This window comes from Engystomops pustulosus, chromosome 8 (assembly GCF_040894005.1).
Source record: "Engystomops pustulosus chromosome 8, aEngPut4.maternal, whole genome shotgun sequence".
Lineage (NCBI taxonomy): Eukaryota > Metazoa > Chordata > Amphibia > Anura > Leptodactylidae > Engystomops > Engystomops pustulosus.
Window position 1 is genome coordinate 30,737,901 of NC_092418.1, and position 19,659 is coordinate 30,757,559.

At 40.6% G+C, this 19,659-nt stretch overlaps 1 protein-coding gene across 1 annotated transcript; it reads right to left on the reverse strand.

Moving 5' to 3' along the window:
- Positions 1-3,639: 3,639 nt before the first annotated feature.
- On the reverse strand, positions 3,640-19,276 carry LOC140076054 (uromodulin-like). Its single transcript, XM_072122582.1, has 17 exons — positions 19,137-19,276; positions 18,567-18,599; positions 16,395-16,550; positions 15,782-16,020; positions 15,535-15,657; positions 13,765-13,942; positions 13,247-13,378; positions 12,644-12,658; positions 11,573-12,379; positions 10,039-10,137; positions 8,698-8,906; positions 8,096-8,253; positions 6,317-6,562; positions 5,258-5,423; positions 4,867-4,942; positions 4,045-4,068; positions 3,640-3,781 (listed from the first exon to the last, which is right to left on the reverse strand). The coding sequence occupies exons 1-17, from the start codon at positions 19,183-19,185 to the stop codon at positions 3,717-3,719; spliced, it is 2,775 nt and encodes a 924-aa protein (XP_071978683.1). The 5' UTR covers positions 19,186-19,276; the 3' UTR covers positions 3,640-3,716.
- Between the last annotated feature and the right edge of the window lie 383 nt (positions 19,277-19,659).

A 19,659-nucleotide genomic window follows, 5' to 3' on the forward strand; every position in this document is an offset into this window, starting at 1 on the left:
CAACTTCAAAAATCCATAACTTTTTCATTTTTCCGTGTACAGACCTGTGTGAGGGCTTATTTTGTGCGTAACAAATTTTACTTTCCCATAATGTTATTTATTTTAACATGCCGTGTACTGCGAAGCTGAAAAAAAATTCCAAATGTGGAAAAATTGAAAAAAAACCGCACGTGCGTCACGTTCTTGTGGGCTCAGTTTTTACGACTTTCACTCTTCGCTCCAAATAACACGCCTACTTTATTCTTTGGTTCGGTGCGATCGCGGTGATGCTAATAACTTTTTCATACTTTTGCGCACGGAGATGTGTGAGGGGTCATTTTTTGCGAAATGAGGCGACGTTTTCATTGCTACCATTTTGAGGTCTGTGCGACATTTTGATCATTTTTTATTTAATTTTTTATGTTATGTAAAAAGGTGTAAAAGTCGCATTTCGGACATTTGGGCGCCATTTCCCGCCTCGGAGGTCACCGCCGCCTGTAACCGTTTTTATATTTTGATCGGGCATTTTGGGACGCGGCGATACCTAATATGTTTGTGATTTTTACTGTTTATTATGTTTTATATCCGTTCTAGGGAAAGGGGGGTGATTTGAACTTTTAATATTTTATTAATTTTTTTTATTTTTTAAACTTTTTTTTTTCTTTTTTTTTTCACTATCTTTTAGACCAGTGATTTTCAACTAGTGTGCCGCGACACATGGTCGGGTGTGCCGCGGGGAAAGTTCCTTAAACTATGGTGCCCCCTGTGTTTTGTTTCCTGGCAATGCGAGGCCACGGCTTCTTACAATGTAGGAGACGTGTACAATAACACATGCGCAAGCTTTGAACCTCGCGCAACAAAATGACGTCACCGAGGCCGGTGCATCATCCTGAGAGCAGAGAGACTCTCGCATTTGCCCACCGCCAAGGTAATGCCCACCAATAATGCTGACTATATGAGCTTTTGCCTGAGTATATGAACTGTTGGCAGAATACTCAGCATATGAGCTGGTACATGTAGTACTCCAGCAGTATACTGCATATAACAATGAGAAATGTAAAATGAGAAATACTATAGTCATGAGGCTGGAGTACTACAAGTACCAGCTCATATGCTGAGTATATGAGCTGGCACTTGTACTCTGGTCTCATGGCCATAGTACTTCTCATTGTACCCCTTTATTTTGCAGTATATGAGCCACATAATAATCAGCACCATATACTAAAAACAGGGAGAAGCTGAGAACTGTTGAGGAAGAGCTTCGTGTGTCTTTCCTCCATTCTTGCCAGGATATCCCTTTTGTGTTTATCGAAACAGGCCCAGGTTTCACACTGAGTGAGTAAAATAAATTTAGAATCTATATTATTAACTATATGTATAATATGACTGTTTTAGTGTAATTTTGTGCTATTTTGGTTGGTGGTGTGCCCCAGGATTTTCTAAGCATAAAAAGTGTGCCGCGGCTCAAAAAAGGTTGAAAATCACTGTTTTAGACCATATAGGGTACATTAACCCTAGATGGTCACATCGCTGCTACCATATACTGCAATACTTCTGTATTGCAATATATGTCATTTTTGCAGCACATTCATTACAATGAGCCACTGGCCAGATAGCCTCGTGTCAAAAGAAGACACGAGGCTACCATGGCAACCGATCGCCGCCCCCCGATGACGTTCGGGGGCGTGGCGATCGAAAAAAAGATGGCGGCGCCCGCGCGCTGCCGTCTTTTAAATGTCGCCGGCGACTTTGCCAGCGGCAACGGGGGGGTTAATAGCCGCGATCGGTGCTAGCACCGACCGCGGTTATTAGCGGTGGGGGTTTTATGCATTTTGCAAAAACCCCCACCTTTGTATGAAGAGGACTCAGCCCGTGAGCCCTCTTCATACATCCCTTATACCTCTGCGCCGTAGAGCTACGGCGCAGAGCGTTAAGGGGTTAAAGGACATCTACCACCAGGATGAAACACTGTATGCAAATTAGCCTGAGGGTCTCTAGGCTACATTAACATCTATGGAGCCCCTCAGGCTCATTTGCATAGTCTTTCATGAGGGTGGTAGATACCCTTTAAGCCTCATTCAGTTTTTTTTCCATGCTCATTAAATATTATATATTTAAAAAGAAAAAAAAAACAACTGGTGCTCTCCTTAAAGGAAATTCACCCCCAGGATGAAGGATTGTAAACCACGCACGTTGGCAAGCAGGTGTGTGCCCCCTTTGCCAGGATCTGCTGTTCTTTCAGCTTCTTAAGCTCTAGTTTTGACGGAAAAAAGGTAAAGATAAAATATGCAAATGAGCCAGCGGGGCTCCAGTTCCATAGATGTCAATGGAGCCTGGAGCCCCTCAGGCTTATTTGCATAATTTTTATAATCTAAAAGAAGAGCAGATCTTGGTAGAGGGGGTACTCACCAGCATGTCAGTGTGCTTGATTTACAATCCTTCATTCTGGTGGTCGATTTCCTTTAACCCCTTCACGCACTGTGACGGAGATTGGCTTTGCTGCATATCGCAGCAAAGACCCATCGCTAACACCCGTGGTCGGTGCTTGCACCGATCGTGGGTGTTAACCTTTTGTTTGCCGCATGGGCGCCACCATCTTACCTCCGATCGTCGCTAACCCGAACGTCAATGGGGGACGATCGGTTGCCATGGTAGTCTCGGGTCTTCGTTTGACCCGAGGCTGAATGGCTTCTGCCTATTCATTACAATGAGCCAGTTGCTCATTGTAATGTACAGTGTGCAGAAATGCCATATACTACAATACAGTAGTATTGCAGTATATGGTAGGAACGATCTGACCATCTAGGGTTAATGTACCCTAGAGAGTCTAAGAAATAGTGGAAAAAAAAAAAAGTTTAAAAATGTGAAAAATTAATAAAATATTTAAAGATCAAATCACTAGAACTGATATAAAATAAACAATAAAAATCACAGACACATTAGGTATCGTCACGTCCCAAAATGCCCTATCTATCAAAATATAAAAACGGTTATAACCGGCGGTGACCTCCGAAATGGGAAACGGCGCCCAAATGTCCGAAATGCGACTTTTACACCTTTTTACATGATATAAAAATGTAATAAAAAATGATCAAAATGTCGCACAGTCCTCAAAATGGTAGCAATGAAAACGTCGGCTCGTTTCGCAAAAAATGACCCCTCTCCCAGCTCCGTGCGCCAAAGTATGAAAAAGTTATTAGCGTCAGAAGATGGCGAAAATTATTTTTTCCTTTTTTGTACACATTCGTTTGAAAATGTATTATAACGCAATAAAACCTATATAAATTTGGTATCACCACGATCGTACCGAACCAAATAATAAAGTAGAAGTGTTATTTGGAGAGAACAGTGAAAGTCGTAAAAACTGAGCCCACAAGAACGTGACGCACATGCGTTTTTTGTTTCCCCTCAATTTTTCCACATTTGGAATTTTTTTACGGCTTCCCACTACATGGCAGGGAATAATAATTAACATCACGGGAAAGTACAAAATAAGCCCTCACACAGCTCTGTACATGGAAAAATGAAAAAGTTATGGATTTTTGAAGATGGAGAGCGAGAAATGAGCGAAAATACCCTGCGTCCTTAAGGGGTTAAAGAGAAACAATACTCCCTAATATGACCACAGAGACCAAGAACAGAACAATGTGTTATTGTCATATTTTTATTTTTTATTTATCGGATTACTATATGATTGTAGTAATATGTCTGTACCAAAAAAATCCTTCTGACAGACACTACAGGAACATGGAGGATACCATCAGTAGTAGAGCCGGGAGGAGGATGGAAACGGTCGATGCACCTAAAAGGAAGTAATAAGTTTAGACTATGTATATTTTTTATAGATTAGGTCCCATATTTACATCCAGTATATACTATACAGAACCATATTATGATGTGAATACATTTTTGTTGGGCGCTGTGTCTTTATTTTTTGCTGTACCAGGAGACTGCTATGTCTAATATACAGCATTTGATTGGACAAGTAAGAATTTGAGCTGTATTGGCCTGGTAATCCCTTTGTATTTAATATATGGGGGAATATATATTTTTATATATACTTACTTATTGGACCATGATACGAAGCAGCTGAAAAAAAAAAATGAAAAAAAAAAGATTTTTTTGTCAAAGTGAAACCACAAATAATAATTACAATGTAGCATTTTCACTATGTTGTCTATATTGCTTATATAGTTCTTAAAAAGGACTGTCCCCTATTACAACAACATGGCTGCCCCTCCTGTCCACATGTTGTGTCTGGTAGTGCAGCTTGATCCTTATACACTTCAATGGTGCTAAGCTGCACTACCAGACACAACCAATAGACAGGTGGGGCACTATTTTGGAAGGAATCATTCATACATTTGAATCCTGGACAATCCTTTAAATTAAAACATAGCATTTTCTGTATATTGCATGACATATCCTTTAAGATATTAGGTGTAGAATGTACTTGGCAGCAATCACCCACTGGTACCAGCCACACAATACACCATGTGCAGTAGACAGTACAAACCAGAGCAAGTGTTGTTTTATTTTGTCTCATTTGATTTCATTCATAGGAGCTGATGCTTTGCTTCTTTTCTATAGCTACAAATCCCCCTCTGAGCCCTCATACTGCCACAGAGTTTAACAATAACATTCTGGCATCTTGCAGACGTCACTAGGGGGAGCTCTCTGTATGCATAGTAGTCCATCTGAATTTAATAGAAGCTGTATTGCTAGCAATATGTATGCAGCATACTCCCCCCAGTAGTGACTGCCAACAGCTTCTAATAGAGGCTTTCCTATACTTTAATATTTATATCCACTTCCTATCATGGGTGAAACTATTCAATGTTTGCATCTGTGACCTCACTCCAATATGAAAATTATTAAAATCATTACCTGAACGGACAATCGGTCCAAATGAAACATCCTGGGTTTCTACATCCATCCGAGCACTGCGGGCTCCGGAGCATGACTAAAACAATACAAAGAATAATGATCAATGTTAAAACATAGACATAAATGTGCATTGTACTATGTTCATAAAAGTAAAGTGACCTCACAGTTACCAGTTTACAATGTTAAGTTCAGTGTGACTCAAAGGAGGGATAGGTCAGGTCATGTGACCCTCCATCAGCAGCCATTTTGATACTAGAGAACTTTATTAGCAGAAAAACTAACTGTAATACACAAGGGGCCTATTGAGTTAGGGTAGAATGGTCAATCTCTAAATGACCTAATAGACAACTCAAAAATGTATTATACACCAGTAACAAGAGAATCCACCCACCGGCACACAGCTTCCAGTCACGGTATTGCAGAGACCCAGAGCACAATGGATGTAGACGGAGTCATAAGCGTCGCCCACAAACTTAAACATCTGCACCTGCAGACGTCCTTCCCTGGACACTCCATTCTGAGGCACCGAGATCGTCGAATCTTGTTTATTGGGACAGCTGCAAGAAAGAAAGAGGATGAAGGGGTTACTATATGAGGTAAAAATTTAAGAACGTAAAGGGTTTGGATGCTTTTTCTTATGTTTTTGTAATGTTTGGATAGAGCCTAACTTGCTTATTGGTGGGGATCTCAGTGATGACAAGAACAGGGAGTCTGAGGTACTTCTGTCAGACCCCTCTTTGCTCCCTGAGAAGATCTCTATGGAGCTGACGGAGATTGATTAGCGCGGTACTCGTCAATCTACATCAGCTCCATGATATATATCAAATAATCGCAGCAGAACTTTTATTGGATGTTTTTTGGTAAATTACCTAATATCCTCCTCCCACACACACACTTACACACATACATACAAAAATATAATGTAAAGTGGCCAACCCCTTTAAAAATATTTTCAGATAAACTCAAATGAGCCGTCAAATACTTTGCCATGTTAAAAAACACCCAAACTCCAACTCGGGTTGTAGGCCATGTTCTCATCTACATGGAGCTTCCACTCTTCTGAGAAAAACTATGAAAACAAATGTGTGAAAAGAAGGGAAGTGGGGACCCCTAGTTCCCATTGTCTATAATGGGGTCCTTTTGGCTTCCATTGTAGTTTTCATCATTTTACAGGACAAAAAAGTCTATAGTGACCAATTTCTTTGGATGCATAGATTGAGAAGGTACCTTAGCTACAAGGGGAAAGCTGCTGAAGGTGTTAGCCAGCAGACCAGTCTGAAAACAAAAATACTGCCTTCCCTGGATTACCCTTTAAAATAAAGTTTGCCAATTCTATGCAGATTACTTTATTATTCATATATACTAATTGGTGCTGCCCAAAAATATTGGAGCTTCATCTGGTAACATGAGAAGCTCCGCATAAGATTATCCAAAGTTAGAGTTCCTGTACCTGTCCTTGATGAGGTAATATTTTACTGTATCATTTGGGTCTGAGGATGGAGTGGCGTAGCAGTTCTTTATCAATACAACAAATGTGGAGTTATCTCCACCCTGGATGTAGGCGCCAATGTACAGAGTATCCTTGACTGACAGTGAAACTTGTGATCCAGTATATGGATACTTATAGCTACTGTCAGTAAAAAGAGCCATGGACACCGTGAACTGTCCAGTTCCTCCAACATTGACAACCAAAGATCTGCAAAAAAAAAAAGAAAATTCACTTGGATTAGTGAATTCTAGAAGTTTAGATATAGATGACACAGAGAAGATCTATGTACCGTATTTTTCGGACTATAAGGTGCACCATCCCATCAATAAATGCCTGCTAAAACGTCTAGGTTCATAGATAAGGCGCACCTCATTATAAGGATGAATGACCAGCAGGTGGCAGACCTGTGCACAGTTCAAGGCAGCTGTTGTTTGTAAGTACGGTTCATATATAAGGCGCACTGGACTATAAAGCGCACCTTTGATTTCTGAGAAAATTAAAGGATTTTTTGCACACCGTATATTCCAAAAAATATGGTAACTTATGCATATATGAAAAACCAAACAGATTACACTGGGTCATTACAGGCAGTCCTTGCTTTATGTACAATAGGATCTGTAGGTTTGTTCTTAACTTGAATTTGTATGTAAATTAGATCTGTTTATTCTGTAAGTGCAAGCCCAGACACAATTTTTTGGTCTCTGCAACAAATGGATTTCTTTTAAATTTTGGATTGTCATAAGAATGAGGATTGACAATAAAACTTCATTGCAGACAGACACCTTTAACAACTTATACAGTTGATCATTGTAGCCTGGGACTAAAGTTCAGTAAATTACTAACATCAAGAGGACCGTCTGTAAGTCAGGTGTTCTTAAGTCGGGGACTGTCTGTATTTATTTAGCAAAAATGAAGTCAAAATTAAAAAAAGGCATGTGTGAAAAACTGAGTGTCCCCCATGAATCAATAGCTTGATCAATATCTTCACACCAATGATATAAAGTTATGATTTTCTGTATGAATTTACATCATTCTAAAAAAAATTCTGTCCCACTCCTCTTTACAATGTCGTTTTAGTTCAGTAAGTTTTGTGGATATTCATCTATGGACAATTCTTTTAAGGGATTTCTAAGGGATTGGGGTCTGGGTCATTGTTTCAGCCAAGTATTAGTTGTTGGATAGATGGCTGTCCAGAATTCTTTGAAATACTTGGACTTGAAATAGTTTTAACCTTAACATTCCCAGGTTGATGGGTAGCAACAATTAATTCTCTAGGATCACTGCTTAAGTCAATCCTCCTTGACATTGTGTTAAGTCAAACCAGAAAACCGATCTCCCTAAACTTCTGCTTTTATGGAGGTGGTCACACACTTAATAATGTTCCATTCATCAAAATCATATCATAAGCATTACGTGTCTGATTTCTGCCATACGTTGTTGTTCATATGAGGTCGTATTAACCAGATCTTGAGCCCTAAATGGCATCTCCTTGAATCCTGGTATCTGAGAGGCAGACGGAGAAGGGTGGACCTTCCCTCAGATAGCAAAACAGATCTGTATCAGAGAACCAGAGCTAAGGGCAACATAGGCCTAAGAAGAGATCAGAAGAACCTCCCCACTAGTGAGGTGTGAATCCCCTTAATCCACTGGATGCGTACACAAAAAAATACCCATTAAATACCCATTAATGATCAAGGACAAAAGAACAGCCATGTCGGTAGCATTTCTCGATCAACATACTTGAGGATGGGCTTCAGGGCTTGGCTTAAGCTTGTCTGCATGTCGAGCGGGTACACGCATGATACAGTTACAGTCAACGTATCATTTCTCATGATTATTCCAGACGCCTCGGTCAAAATTAAAAGGTTGCTCGTATACTTGACATGAGTTGAATTTTGCTGTTTCATATATAAAAAAAAAAGAATACATTTATATAAGTAACATATTTGTAAATGCTCGAAGGATGTCAGGAGCCAGAAGGGCATAGCCTACATGAGCAGAATGCTCAGGACACTTTTAGGGTACTTCAACTCCCCATATCTTGAATTGAAAGTGTCTGCATTTGGCTCCATAAACCGTGTGGTTCTGGCTGCTGATATCAATACAAGATAGTGCGGTGTGAAGTGTCAGACCACCTAAAAATATGACATAGATGACTGCAAAAAAAAAAAAAAAGTGGCCATCAATATATTTAATTTGGGCATCGCTTTTTGGAAAATGTTTTACGAAAAACAGTAGATGTTTTCTACTGTAAAGGAAACTTCTATGAATGTCAACATCTCACAACAAAAAGAAGGCGGAATGAAAATACCTCCATGGTTAATAGACCAAGAAACACTTACACTTGGTTGGACCCCACAGTTTCCGGCCTCCAGACGGGACACAACAGAGAAAGTGTTAGTGTATTTGTCGTCCTGGAATTGGAAGCAGCCATTGTTCTTGAAGCTGTCTTTACTCAAAGTGAAGTAGAGGGCCTTGGCTTGACATTTGTGGAATGAAGCCTTCATCTCATTGGTTCCGCAGGTCAGCTCTGGACGCATGTCTGCCAAGGCTTTGAATAAAGTATAGTTCTTTTAGATAGATTGTTCTTCCAGCAATTTTTGTAATCAAAGTTTCGCTAAACTGAGTGGTGATTGACAACTGGGCTCCTTTGGCAGTTAATGATAACCTTGATCACAAACACTATACCACATAGATGCCACAGCGAATAGAGTCTGCAGTATCTAAGGGTTTACTTAACAATTAAATTCTCTGCATTGCCCCATTTCACCCAATGGCATGATGATGGGTGCTAATGTGTTATGCTAGAAATTGGGAGCCTGGTGAAGGTCTACCAAGATCAACCCTGCATAAAGTCCCTCCCAGTGTTGTGCTGGTCAGACTATAGACTAACAACATTTCAGTGGGACCTAAAGATTTTACGTGCATGGAGCGGGCGAGCACATGCATATCCACCATCCCATTCCCTTCCATAATACTCAATATGCAGGTAACATTTTGTTTTGTGATAAGATGAATCTCATAATTAGATTAGATTAGAAAGAAACTGCAAGGAGAATTTTACTGTAACTACCATATAACTCATGTGTTTCCTATGTATGTAATTTAAGTTTTCCCTTTATAGGAATTAGCATTTTAGGCTGGGTTCACACACTGAGGATAAAGGGACTTATTTACTACGGGTCCACGGATTGCACTTTTGTCAGATTTTCAAAATTTTTGGGATTTGCGCCGCTGTGACAGGTATTTAACTGGGGATTGTGTCGCACACGATCGTATTGTGGCGGAGCGGCGCTCGCTTTTATGCGACAGAAATCGGGGGGCGGGCCGTCGGATGATCCGACTAATTCGACTAAGTGCGGGATTTAAGATCCAATTTGTGAGGCAAGATAATGCACGTACATACACCGGGAAGAAGAAGGTGAACTCCGGCGGACCTGAGCGGGGAAGCGACACCTGCAGGATATCGGGCGCACAATCTTAGTGAATCGCGGCAGATATTCATTCCGGTCGGACAATGCACTTTCAGGATCGCACAGGACGGATGAGTAAATGTTCCCCCACAGTGTTCATAGACTGAAGATGTATTATCCTATCTGACATTACCACTGAACCCTCTTTGATCTTGCATTTTCCTATCTTGGACCATCACTCTACCATAAATGTGCAGTCACTAAACTTACAAGATACTGTATATTGATTCTTGCAATAACATCCATAGCCTTGGTTGCCCAGTTTCCACTCTTCATCAGCTTCACACGTTGTGGGAACTGTGGCTGGGTCTGAGAATGATACAAAAGATTTTCAAGAATCTGACATATAGGAAAGAACATGGACATGACGATCAATCAATAATAGTAAGAAAGATGGCTACATGCAACCACAAGTGTCAGTCATAATACGGCTAAATCGACCTTGATATGTCACTGATTCTAATTGGTTAATGGACTGGAATGGTATTACATCTTATCCCAGCTGGACATTGTATAGCAGAGGGTAAAATAAATTACATTACATATAATGCATAATATCTGATGTAGTATTTGATTATACATTTTGTAGACCCTTTCCATGACTTTTTAGCTAGTGACAACCACTTTATGTATCACAGTAGTTCTACCAAAAAGTCACTAGGGACTTTGTTTAAATAAACCTACCCTTGTTGGACATGACTGTTTTGGTGACCTTTGTAACCCCCACAAGGGCCACTAGGGCTGCATGGTCTTCTGCTAAGAAATGTGTCCCCCTAGTCTTGATCAGATTGTATAAGCCACTAACCACTACACGGTGATCTCGTAGTAGTGGGTCCCTACGCAATAAGGTGCAGCATCACATAGCATCCACCACCGCTGCAACATAGAGCCAGCAGGGATCAAAACCCAGTTGCCCCCCAAGCACCCATACTGGCAAGCATAGCCCCCATGGCTCTGGGTCCCCACCAGCACTGCACCACAGAAGCAGCAGATGCCATGCAACACCGCACCATGTGAACAGGACTATAATGCACACCCTGTGTGAACAGGTCTTGAAAACTCACTGTTTCATGTGGTCTCAAACACTGACTAAGAGAAAGCAGACGGCCACTATATGCAGTCTCCTGTTAATTGAAAAGCACCTGGGTCGAATGGGACGGAGTGCTGGAACCAGGCACAAAACAAAATAAATGAGGAGATAGAATAGGCTCTAATCCAATACTAGACCCCAGAGGTCCAACAGAATACAACCTTATAATCCGGCTCCTAGGTTCTATTTCATAAGGTTTGATGAATGGTGTGCTCCCAGAAAAAAATTATCCGATGGGCTCAAGGAACCTCAGTCCAACCCTGATTGTGGGAGAGGATCTGTAGCAAAGTAGTCCCATAACTTCTCCTCCCATAACTTTTCTCCTCTTTCTATGTGTTCCCTATAGGTTCAGGATCAGCTGGCTATTATCATTCAGTCCTTTTAATATAATATAATACCTTTTATGTAGTCAGAGAGGTAACTTAACAGCCATGGGGCCTAAATAAGATCAATACGATCTATACGGCAACAAGGCGCGGCTATTTACCATGTGTTATAAATTATACTGCTGTTATTGTGCTTATGTGGCAGAGGGAACAATTTACCACCTCCGGTACAAGATCCTAGTTCTGCCTGTATTTAGTAATGTATAAGGTGTAAAACAACAGAGAGCAGATATATTAAAGACAGAAGACTAGAATATTTGTTACTCACCGGTACAATAGGCCAAGGTACAAACTGGTGTTGCAGAAAATTTATAGACATGGTATCCACCTGGACAAGCTTTAATCTGGATATTTGATGACCAAAGACAGCAGCTCCCACTCCAGGTGGCACAGGCGGTGCGGTTTACAATGCCGTCACTAGTTGTTGGGTGGACACCATTCAGCCACATTGGGGCGTGTGTACCGCAGGAGAAAGAGGAGATGCAAGTCTCTGGCATACGAACACCTCCACTGCCAATGAAGCGATACCAACCAGTCAAGTTACTGTCACATCTATAGGAAGAAGAGTCGGCATAACTGGGGGAGACATAATTAAGGCTGCTTCTCCAGGGTTCATTGAGAGCAATGTAGCTGGAGCATGGGTCCACACAGAGATAGGAGCCAGAGGTCTTCACACACTCCTTTCCCGCGGCACACACTCCTCGCAAACAGTCATTTACTTCACAATTGAACCCATCGCCAAAATATCCACTGGGACAGGAACAGGAATAGTTCCCATTGGTGTTTACACAAGTGGCTAATGCGTGGCATCGGCTAAGGCTGGAGTTCAAGCACTCATTGATGTCTACACATGAGTATGGAGTAGGGCTGTAGAAGCCACTTGGACATTTACAGGTGTAGGAACCTATGTTATTACTGCATATGCCAACGGAACAGTTATTGGTCCAGGAATAGGCACATTCATCAATATCCGTACAATCGATACCATCTCCAATGAAGCCGGATTTACACAGACACTGCAAGGATCCGTAATAGTCTTCACAGGTAGCATTGACGTGACACTTGGAGCAGCTGGCTGTAGGTGACAGATGATGAGAAAAACATTATAAAGCTAAATAGTTCAAATGTAAATAATTGAAGTGGTTGTCCCATCTAAGATACTTATCAGGTCCCAGCAGTCTAGAGAACAGAGGATTAAAATTCTATTTCATACAAAGGGAGGATTCAGACAGTGTACCCAGAATTTACAAATTACTTTCTATATTGATTTCTCACAGTTTGGTAATATTACTGGATCAGAGTAAAAAAAAACATAGTTTATATTATAAAATATACTCACAGGTTGTGTTGAAAGCTGAAAAGAAAAAAAAAATGGATTAGATCAAATGGATAAATACTCCCGACACTTTATCATAGATGGACACTTATCATGTGGCGGCACTTCATGCACAGTGTATGATGAAAGCCTCGCCCCTCCAGATACATCAGGAAGCTCCGGCCTCCAAATGTATCCTACGTTCATCTGTGCTGGCGTACAATTCGACCATGCCTGGCGTGGAATTGCCCTATGACCAGTGAGGTTTTAACAGTCACACTGACCCACTCTGTCACCTCCGGCTGCCCCCATTCACACCCCTCCACGCCCATTCGACATGGAGGTGGCATAAAGGGGAAAATAATCCCATGCCTGGTAGTTCGCTAGGCATTGTGATTATTTCAGGGCTTTACAATGACTTTACTATTAAGGCACCTATGTTTCATAGACTACAAATGTTTATATAATGTAATAGTATTTTATGCAATGTCCAATTATAATTCAATTAAACCAAGCAGAATGCGCCCGACAAAACCTATACACAAAAGTGGCGTTGTTTCTAGAAAACTTAGCTACATATTTTTAGTTTCCTTTATGAAACAATATGTATAAAATGCATTTCTTTACCTGTGAATCCTTCAATCCGGACAGCGTGGATTCCTCCAGCGTTTACCTTTATTGCCCAGTTCCCTTTAGTGGGTTTTTTCACCACAAGTACAAAGCCCCAGACCTCTGTTACCACTTGGTCCATAGAAAACGCTGCACCGCAAATAAAAAAGGGCAAAGTTGCAACACGAATTACTGTATGTTACTTTATTGTTTTGTTGAAAATAAATAAAAAATACTTAAAAAAAGGGGGCAAAGTTTCCATTATTAGGTCAATGTTTTAGAAATGTGCAATGCAGTATATATACAGTACAGTTGTCTACGTTGCGTTGTCTCTTTTACATCTAAGAAGAACCTATGTTCACATGAATATGACTGTGCCTGTAGATCCTCACGTTAGTAATAGGCAGTAGAAGGTAATATACTGGTGCACGCGCACTACTGTTCACCTTTCAGTATATGATTATTTCTTATCCAGGACAATCCCATGGTAGATGAAGACAAATGTAGAATAAGTGAATAGTAGAGGGAGTACTTACAACTTGGTCCTAAAATTTGCACACTATAAACAAGCCCGCTGGTGGTAATCATCATGGAGGAGAAGTTCTTTGTGATGGAGAAGCTTTCATTATGGGCCAGGGCTGTGAAGTCTCCAGAGAATAATTGGGTTGAGCTGTTGCTTGGCATTGAAAGAGTGTAATCCAAATAGTTAAACACCTAGGAGACAGGGAATTTGGTTTGCATTTTATCTCAGGATCTGCATGTGAGGGGTTAAGCATTATCCCCCCCCGCACATCAGTTGCTTTGGCCCCTAAATTTTTTTATTTCAGAAGACGATAAAAAGTAAAAGCACCGCGTAGTTTGTTACCCAGTTTCTCTAGCAAGCAGTATTATCCCACATGTGGTCACAAACGACTGTGCGCCTCAGAAGGGAAGGAACGTCTATTGGCTTTGGGAGGGTGAATTTTGCTGGAACAGATTTCTATTCCTCAAGGAATGCAGTAAGACTATATTTGGGTGTGCAATTGCCCGTTCTTTAACCTTTATTAGCTTTTTGGGGGATGATTTTTTTTGTTTTTTAAACACCAAATAACAAAGATATCATGTTACTTATGTTCTATGGGTTAGTACGGTTACAGTAATATCCCATTTATATAGGTTTTTTATTGACTTGTTCTGCAGAATACAATGTGGAGAGAAAAACCCCTTAATTTTGCATTGCCGTCTTTTAAGTAGCGTAAGGCCCCTTCCACACTTTTGTTTTGTGTTTCCTGTGTGTAAATTGCGGCATAGGCCTCTGCTGTTTTGGATTGATTGAGCCACACCCTGCTCTCTGCAGTTCAGCTCTGTCCAGCTCTGGGTTACTAATCTGATAGACAGATGCTCCAGTGTGCCCAGAATCTGCTTTATATACCTGCTCAGTCCCATTAGGAGCTCCCTGCTTATATGATTATATCTCAGCTCTGTATCTTGCATGTGCTTTCTACTGTTATTCTATTGCTTACTCTGATTATCTGATCTCGGCTTTGTACTATGACTATTCCTCTTGGATTTTGATTCTGTACTTTGTTGTGACCCGGACCTCTGACTTATCTGTGTTGTCTGTTTGTCAGTCTTGTTTCGTGTTAGCACTGTGGCTTAGGGAGGGTTCGGCGCTCAGTTATTGCCCACTGCTTAGGATGGAGACCAGTAAGTAGGCAGGTGACAGGTTGGGGGGTACAGTTTAGGGCTCATCATCCTGCCAGTCTTTCCCTGTATGCCAAGCCATCCCCTCCTTACAACTACATTATGCAAATAGTACTGGACCTGCACCATAGTAGCCTATAAGTAGCCTCATGCAGTTCTTCAGAGTGCCATAAAAAAGGTAATTATTTTAGATTTCCACCTATCCCTTATTCTAGCAGCCAAATCTCCCTACCTAACTGCCCTGAAAAGGGCAGTCATATTTTTACTATTACCCTGTCTGTCTGACTAAGCCTTGCCCTAGCTCTGTCTCCTCTCCGTAATGGTGCTAGGGACATGTGACCCTGTCTCTTATACAGCAGGGTCACGTGTCACACCTGGTCAATCACTCCCATGGTCAGTATGGGCATGGCTGTGGATAATAAAAGGCTGATAGCTTGTTGAATGGCTGCTCAGCCATCAATCAACCAGCTTACTTTGGTTTCCTAAAGTCAAACCTAAACCCCTAACATGTGTTTGACATTCGGGCTTGTGGGTTCATGTGTCATGATTTAGCTTTGTTTTATATTTTAAATTGTCTTTTTGTGAATCATCATTGAAGAGTTCATAAAAAGTTGGTTGCTCACCTTATATATATCTGCAACCGAAAATAGATAGACATGGCCAAAGCTCAGAGCAGCAATATCCCGATAAATAGAAAAATCAGGACTAGTTGTGGTATTGCAATATCCAGTGACCAGAAAGGTGACCTAAGTGTGAAAGTCCATAGTATATTGTTTAGGGAAAAAACAACTTTCAACAGACATTTCAATAAAACTAATTACATTAATAAGTTAAAGGGTCAAAGGGATGTCTATATTTTTATAAACTCACCTGTGACTTAGTAGTAGTTATGAGAGATCGGACATTATTGACCAAGGTTGTATTCCCATAATCCAAAGCCGATGCATCAGTAAATACCAAGATATAGGACTTCGGTGGAGAATTTATCAAGGCCATTTCAAGACCTTTCATTGTTAACTCCGGACAATCTCCACCTCCACTGGCTGATAGAGTGTTAAAATAGTTACCAAAATCTTGTTTTGACTGTGTGTATCTAACCGGTCCAACACCTGGGGATGAAAGAATGATCACCATTATATGCCTTCTCCTGTCCCATGCTTAGGGCTATAGTGGAATATTGTTACATGACTTTGTTATTAGTAGTAAATTCCCCATTGTCCAAGGATAATACTTAAAGCGGTTGTCTTGCTAAGGTTATAATGAGGAATTTTGAAATCATAGAGGTTCCAAACCCTCACCCCCCCCCCCCCCCAATGATCTCCACCTAAACTAGACTCCTCTAGAGTTGTGGCAGTAGTATCAATTGGTGTATCTGCCAGAAGTCCCTTCTAGCTGTCCATTCATTGAATATAAGGAGACCACCCTTGTAAGGCTTCTTTATCTGATAACCTTGTAACTCTACATGTGATTAATAAAGACGTACTTGGATCATTATACTCCACCAAAGTATATTGCCGGGCTCCACAAGGGAATTTGGCTGTAACTCGATCAAGTATCCAACTGTTCACCAACTTTAACTGGGAAAGGTAGTTCACCATGGAACCTGTGGTGTCCACCAGGTAGGTCAGAGAGGAGGAGGCTGGTGGATTAAATAGAAGACATTAAATATCAGTAAAGGGGTTTTCACAGAAAAGACACAACTAGTGTTGTGCATCCCTTCACCCTGCACCTATGCTGTGCTAGTTGGGAGCGCAGCATAGGGCCAAGGCACTCAAATACTCAACTTTCCCTGCTGCCTCCGAAGCCCAGCAATCTTTTCTTCTACGACAGCTGTACACACCAGCTCTGAAGCAGGTACACAGCTATAAGACTGCTGCTTATTCAGGGAAGCAAGGAAAGGTAAGCAAATGTAGGGCTATTCTGGCTGGCAGGGGGCACCCTTGTTGCTTTGGCGGGCACTCTAACTTCTGGCCTGTGTGAGGACACTGTGACTATCAACTGGTGTGGTAACCTTATGACTATTGGCTACTGTTTGGGGACACTGTGACAATTGGCTACTGTGTGGGGACACTGTGACTATTGCCTGCTGTGTGGGGACACTGTGACTATTGGCTACTGTGTGGGGACACTGTGACTATTGGCTGCTGTAGGGGCACAAATTTGCTATGCCAGTGTCTCATGTTTTATTTAACAATACGTTCATCTTTGTGGTTGCCCTCAAATGTGCTGAATGTAATGGTAAAACTCTATAAATGATGTGGCCCCCTGGTGAAAATGAGTTTGACACTCCTGCCATAGACAACGTAGAAGTGAGGTTTTACTTTCCCCACACGTTGGGCATTGCTGTTTATAGCCCTTAACATATATATATATATCAAAGAATGATATTGGCAATTTAGTCAAGAATCTAGATAGATATTGATAGAAGGAGACACATAATGAAAGGAGCCACCAGGCTTTGGAGAAAGCTGAAGAATGAAATGATCTGTGGTGTGACGGGATTCAAAGCTATTCAACCGTTTAAGATATTGTAATAAAGCAGGAAGGATGTTATCTAATCTAGCCCAAGAGATTAGCCCAATAATAGCAATAAGAGACTCAAAATAAGAAAAAGTTAAAGATGTCGAATAAATGTATTATACGTTTTTTTTTATAAATATTACCTACAATTAAATAAAGCCGAAAATTAACTAAATAGAAGATAAATACTTCGAAGGGTTATCCAAACTACTGTCACAGCTATGGTTGTAGTGTTTTGCCTGATTGGCTGCACGGCAATATGTTTGGATTGTGCGACACACCTGAACCCTGGACCCGATCTTAAAGTTCGGGTTAGCTCATCTCTGCTCTCAATTTGTAAAGACACAAGAAGGGTCCTGGCAGCGATGGATTGGGTTAAGCATAAGGATATTGGCCAACAACAACAACCATAAGACCTTTGATAATGTCCACTGACCCTGGATGTTTCCAGTACTACATACAGAGAATAGGTTTTCAGTGATTTATATACAACTTCTTTACAGTAAACCTAAGGCTAAAGTGACACCTACCGAATGGGGGAGGGAACTCAACAAGGATGAGGATTATTTCATAAATCAATACAACAATTACTGAAATATATAGTAAAGGAAGCTAAGGTCCAGGGAATAAACTCTGAATTAAAAATAAGATTATTTGTGGATCATATGCTACTTTCTTGTCATAACCAAAGGTATCACAGGATAAGGTCTTGGCTATATTGCAAAATTTTGGGACACAATTAGAATATAAAATCAAAAAAGACAAAAGAGAGGTCTTCATCAGCTCTTCTCAAAACAATTATAGAAAGGGGATCACTAGATATAAAGTGACCTATTTAGTACTTAGTGGCCATAGGACAGTCAAGTCAGGGAATATACACAAATAATATAGGAAAAGCCGTCAGCAGGTTAAAAAAGAACTATTTAGGTTGAATGATCTAGGGATTAGTTACTCAGCATGACCCAATATCTGTGTCCTCTAAAAACATTATCATTCTTGGAGAATAATTTTAGAAAATGTATATGGGAATATAAAGGAACACACAACGTCAATGTGAAACTAACCTAAAGTGCTGAGAGGTGCTAGACAAGTGATGGATTATTATATTCTACTATGAGCAGTTAATAAAACTTACCTGTCTGGGAACTGCATACTGCGCCAGAAGAACCTTTAAAAAAATAGTATAGAAAATAATAATAATATAATAATTCTTTATTTAAATAGCACACACAGATTACGCTGCGCTGCACAGAGCTTGTCACATCAGTCCCTGTCCCCAGTGGGGCTCACAATCTAATCAACCTACCAGTATGTTTTGGAGTGTGGGAGGAAACCGGAGGACCCGGGGGAAACCCATGCGAACTGGGAGAGAACATACAAACTCTTTACAGATGTTGACCCTGGGACTTGAACCTAGGACCCCAACGTTGCAAGGCTGTAGTGATAGCCACTAATAGTATATATAGTATAGTATAGTATAGTATATACTGTAGAAAACTTTAGCCAGAATAAATAAATAAAATAATCTAAAATACTTTTTTTTTTTTTAGGAAACTAGTTTTTTTGCCCCTCTGAATGGCCAAAATATATCGTCTTGGCTGCTCCCCACTAGCGTCCCCCAGAATGATGCATAGATTTACTACACAATGTGCATGGTATCCACAGAACAGGATAACAAGTCAAATACATACAGTTATATACTTACCCCCAAATGCCATGGACATAAGGACTGAGATGAAGACGCCCCTATTCATGATCTTTGGTGAGATCAAAAAGATGAGGTGGTTGTTGCAAATGCAAACCAGGCATCTACAGCTCAATTGAAGAAGTGTTAGTACTCTTAGGCCTTTTATAGGGCAAAACTTGGAGGAAGTTGGGTTTTAAAAATTTGCCCCTATGTAACGAGCCGGATTATTTCCTTGTCATGTGTTTTTACTGTCAACTGAACAATGAATACACATCGTTCGGCACATCAGACATGGAAAGCCCGCTAAAATATATTTCTTAATATGAGTGAATTAACCAAGGTCACATTTTTTACATTTTTGATTTTTTTTCTTTTGTTCGGTTTGTTATCTTTTCAATGAGGAAATATTTATGATTTATCTAAGCAATGGACCAGACGGAAGATCCCACATTTTTTTACAGCATTTTCTGTTGTTTGTTGAGTACACTCAGATGATCTCGATTCCCTTTGAATATCAAATCAAGGGGAAGACTGCATCAAT

What these genes read in the sequence shown, in the direction of transcription:
- LOC140076054 (XM_072122582.1), bottom strand. Translation starts at nt 19,185, where the DNA reads ATGAATAGGGGCGTCTTCATCTCAGTCCTTATGTCCATGGCATTTGGG. An exon ending in TACCTTGGCCTATTGTACCG is followed by an intron (nt 10,138 to 11,572) that starts GTGAGTAACAAA and finishes TATCATTCTCAG; the next exon opens with ACCCAGCCACAGTTCCCACA. An exon ending in GCCCTGAAGCCCATCCTCAA is followed by an intron (nt 6,563 to 8,095) that starts GTATGTTGATCG and finishes TTTTTTTTGCAG; the next exon opens with ATCTTTGGTTGTCAATGTTG.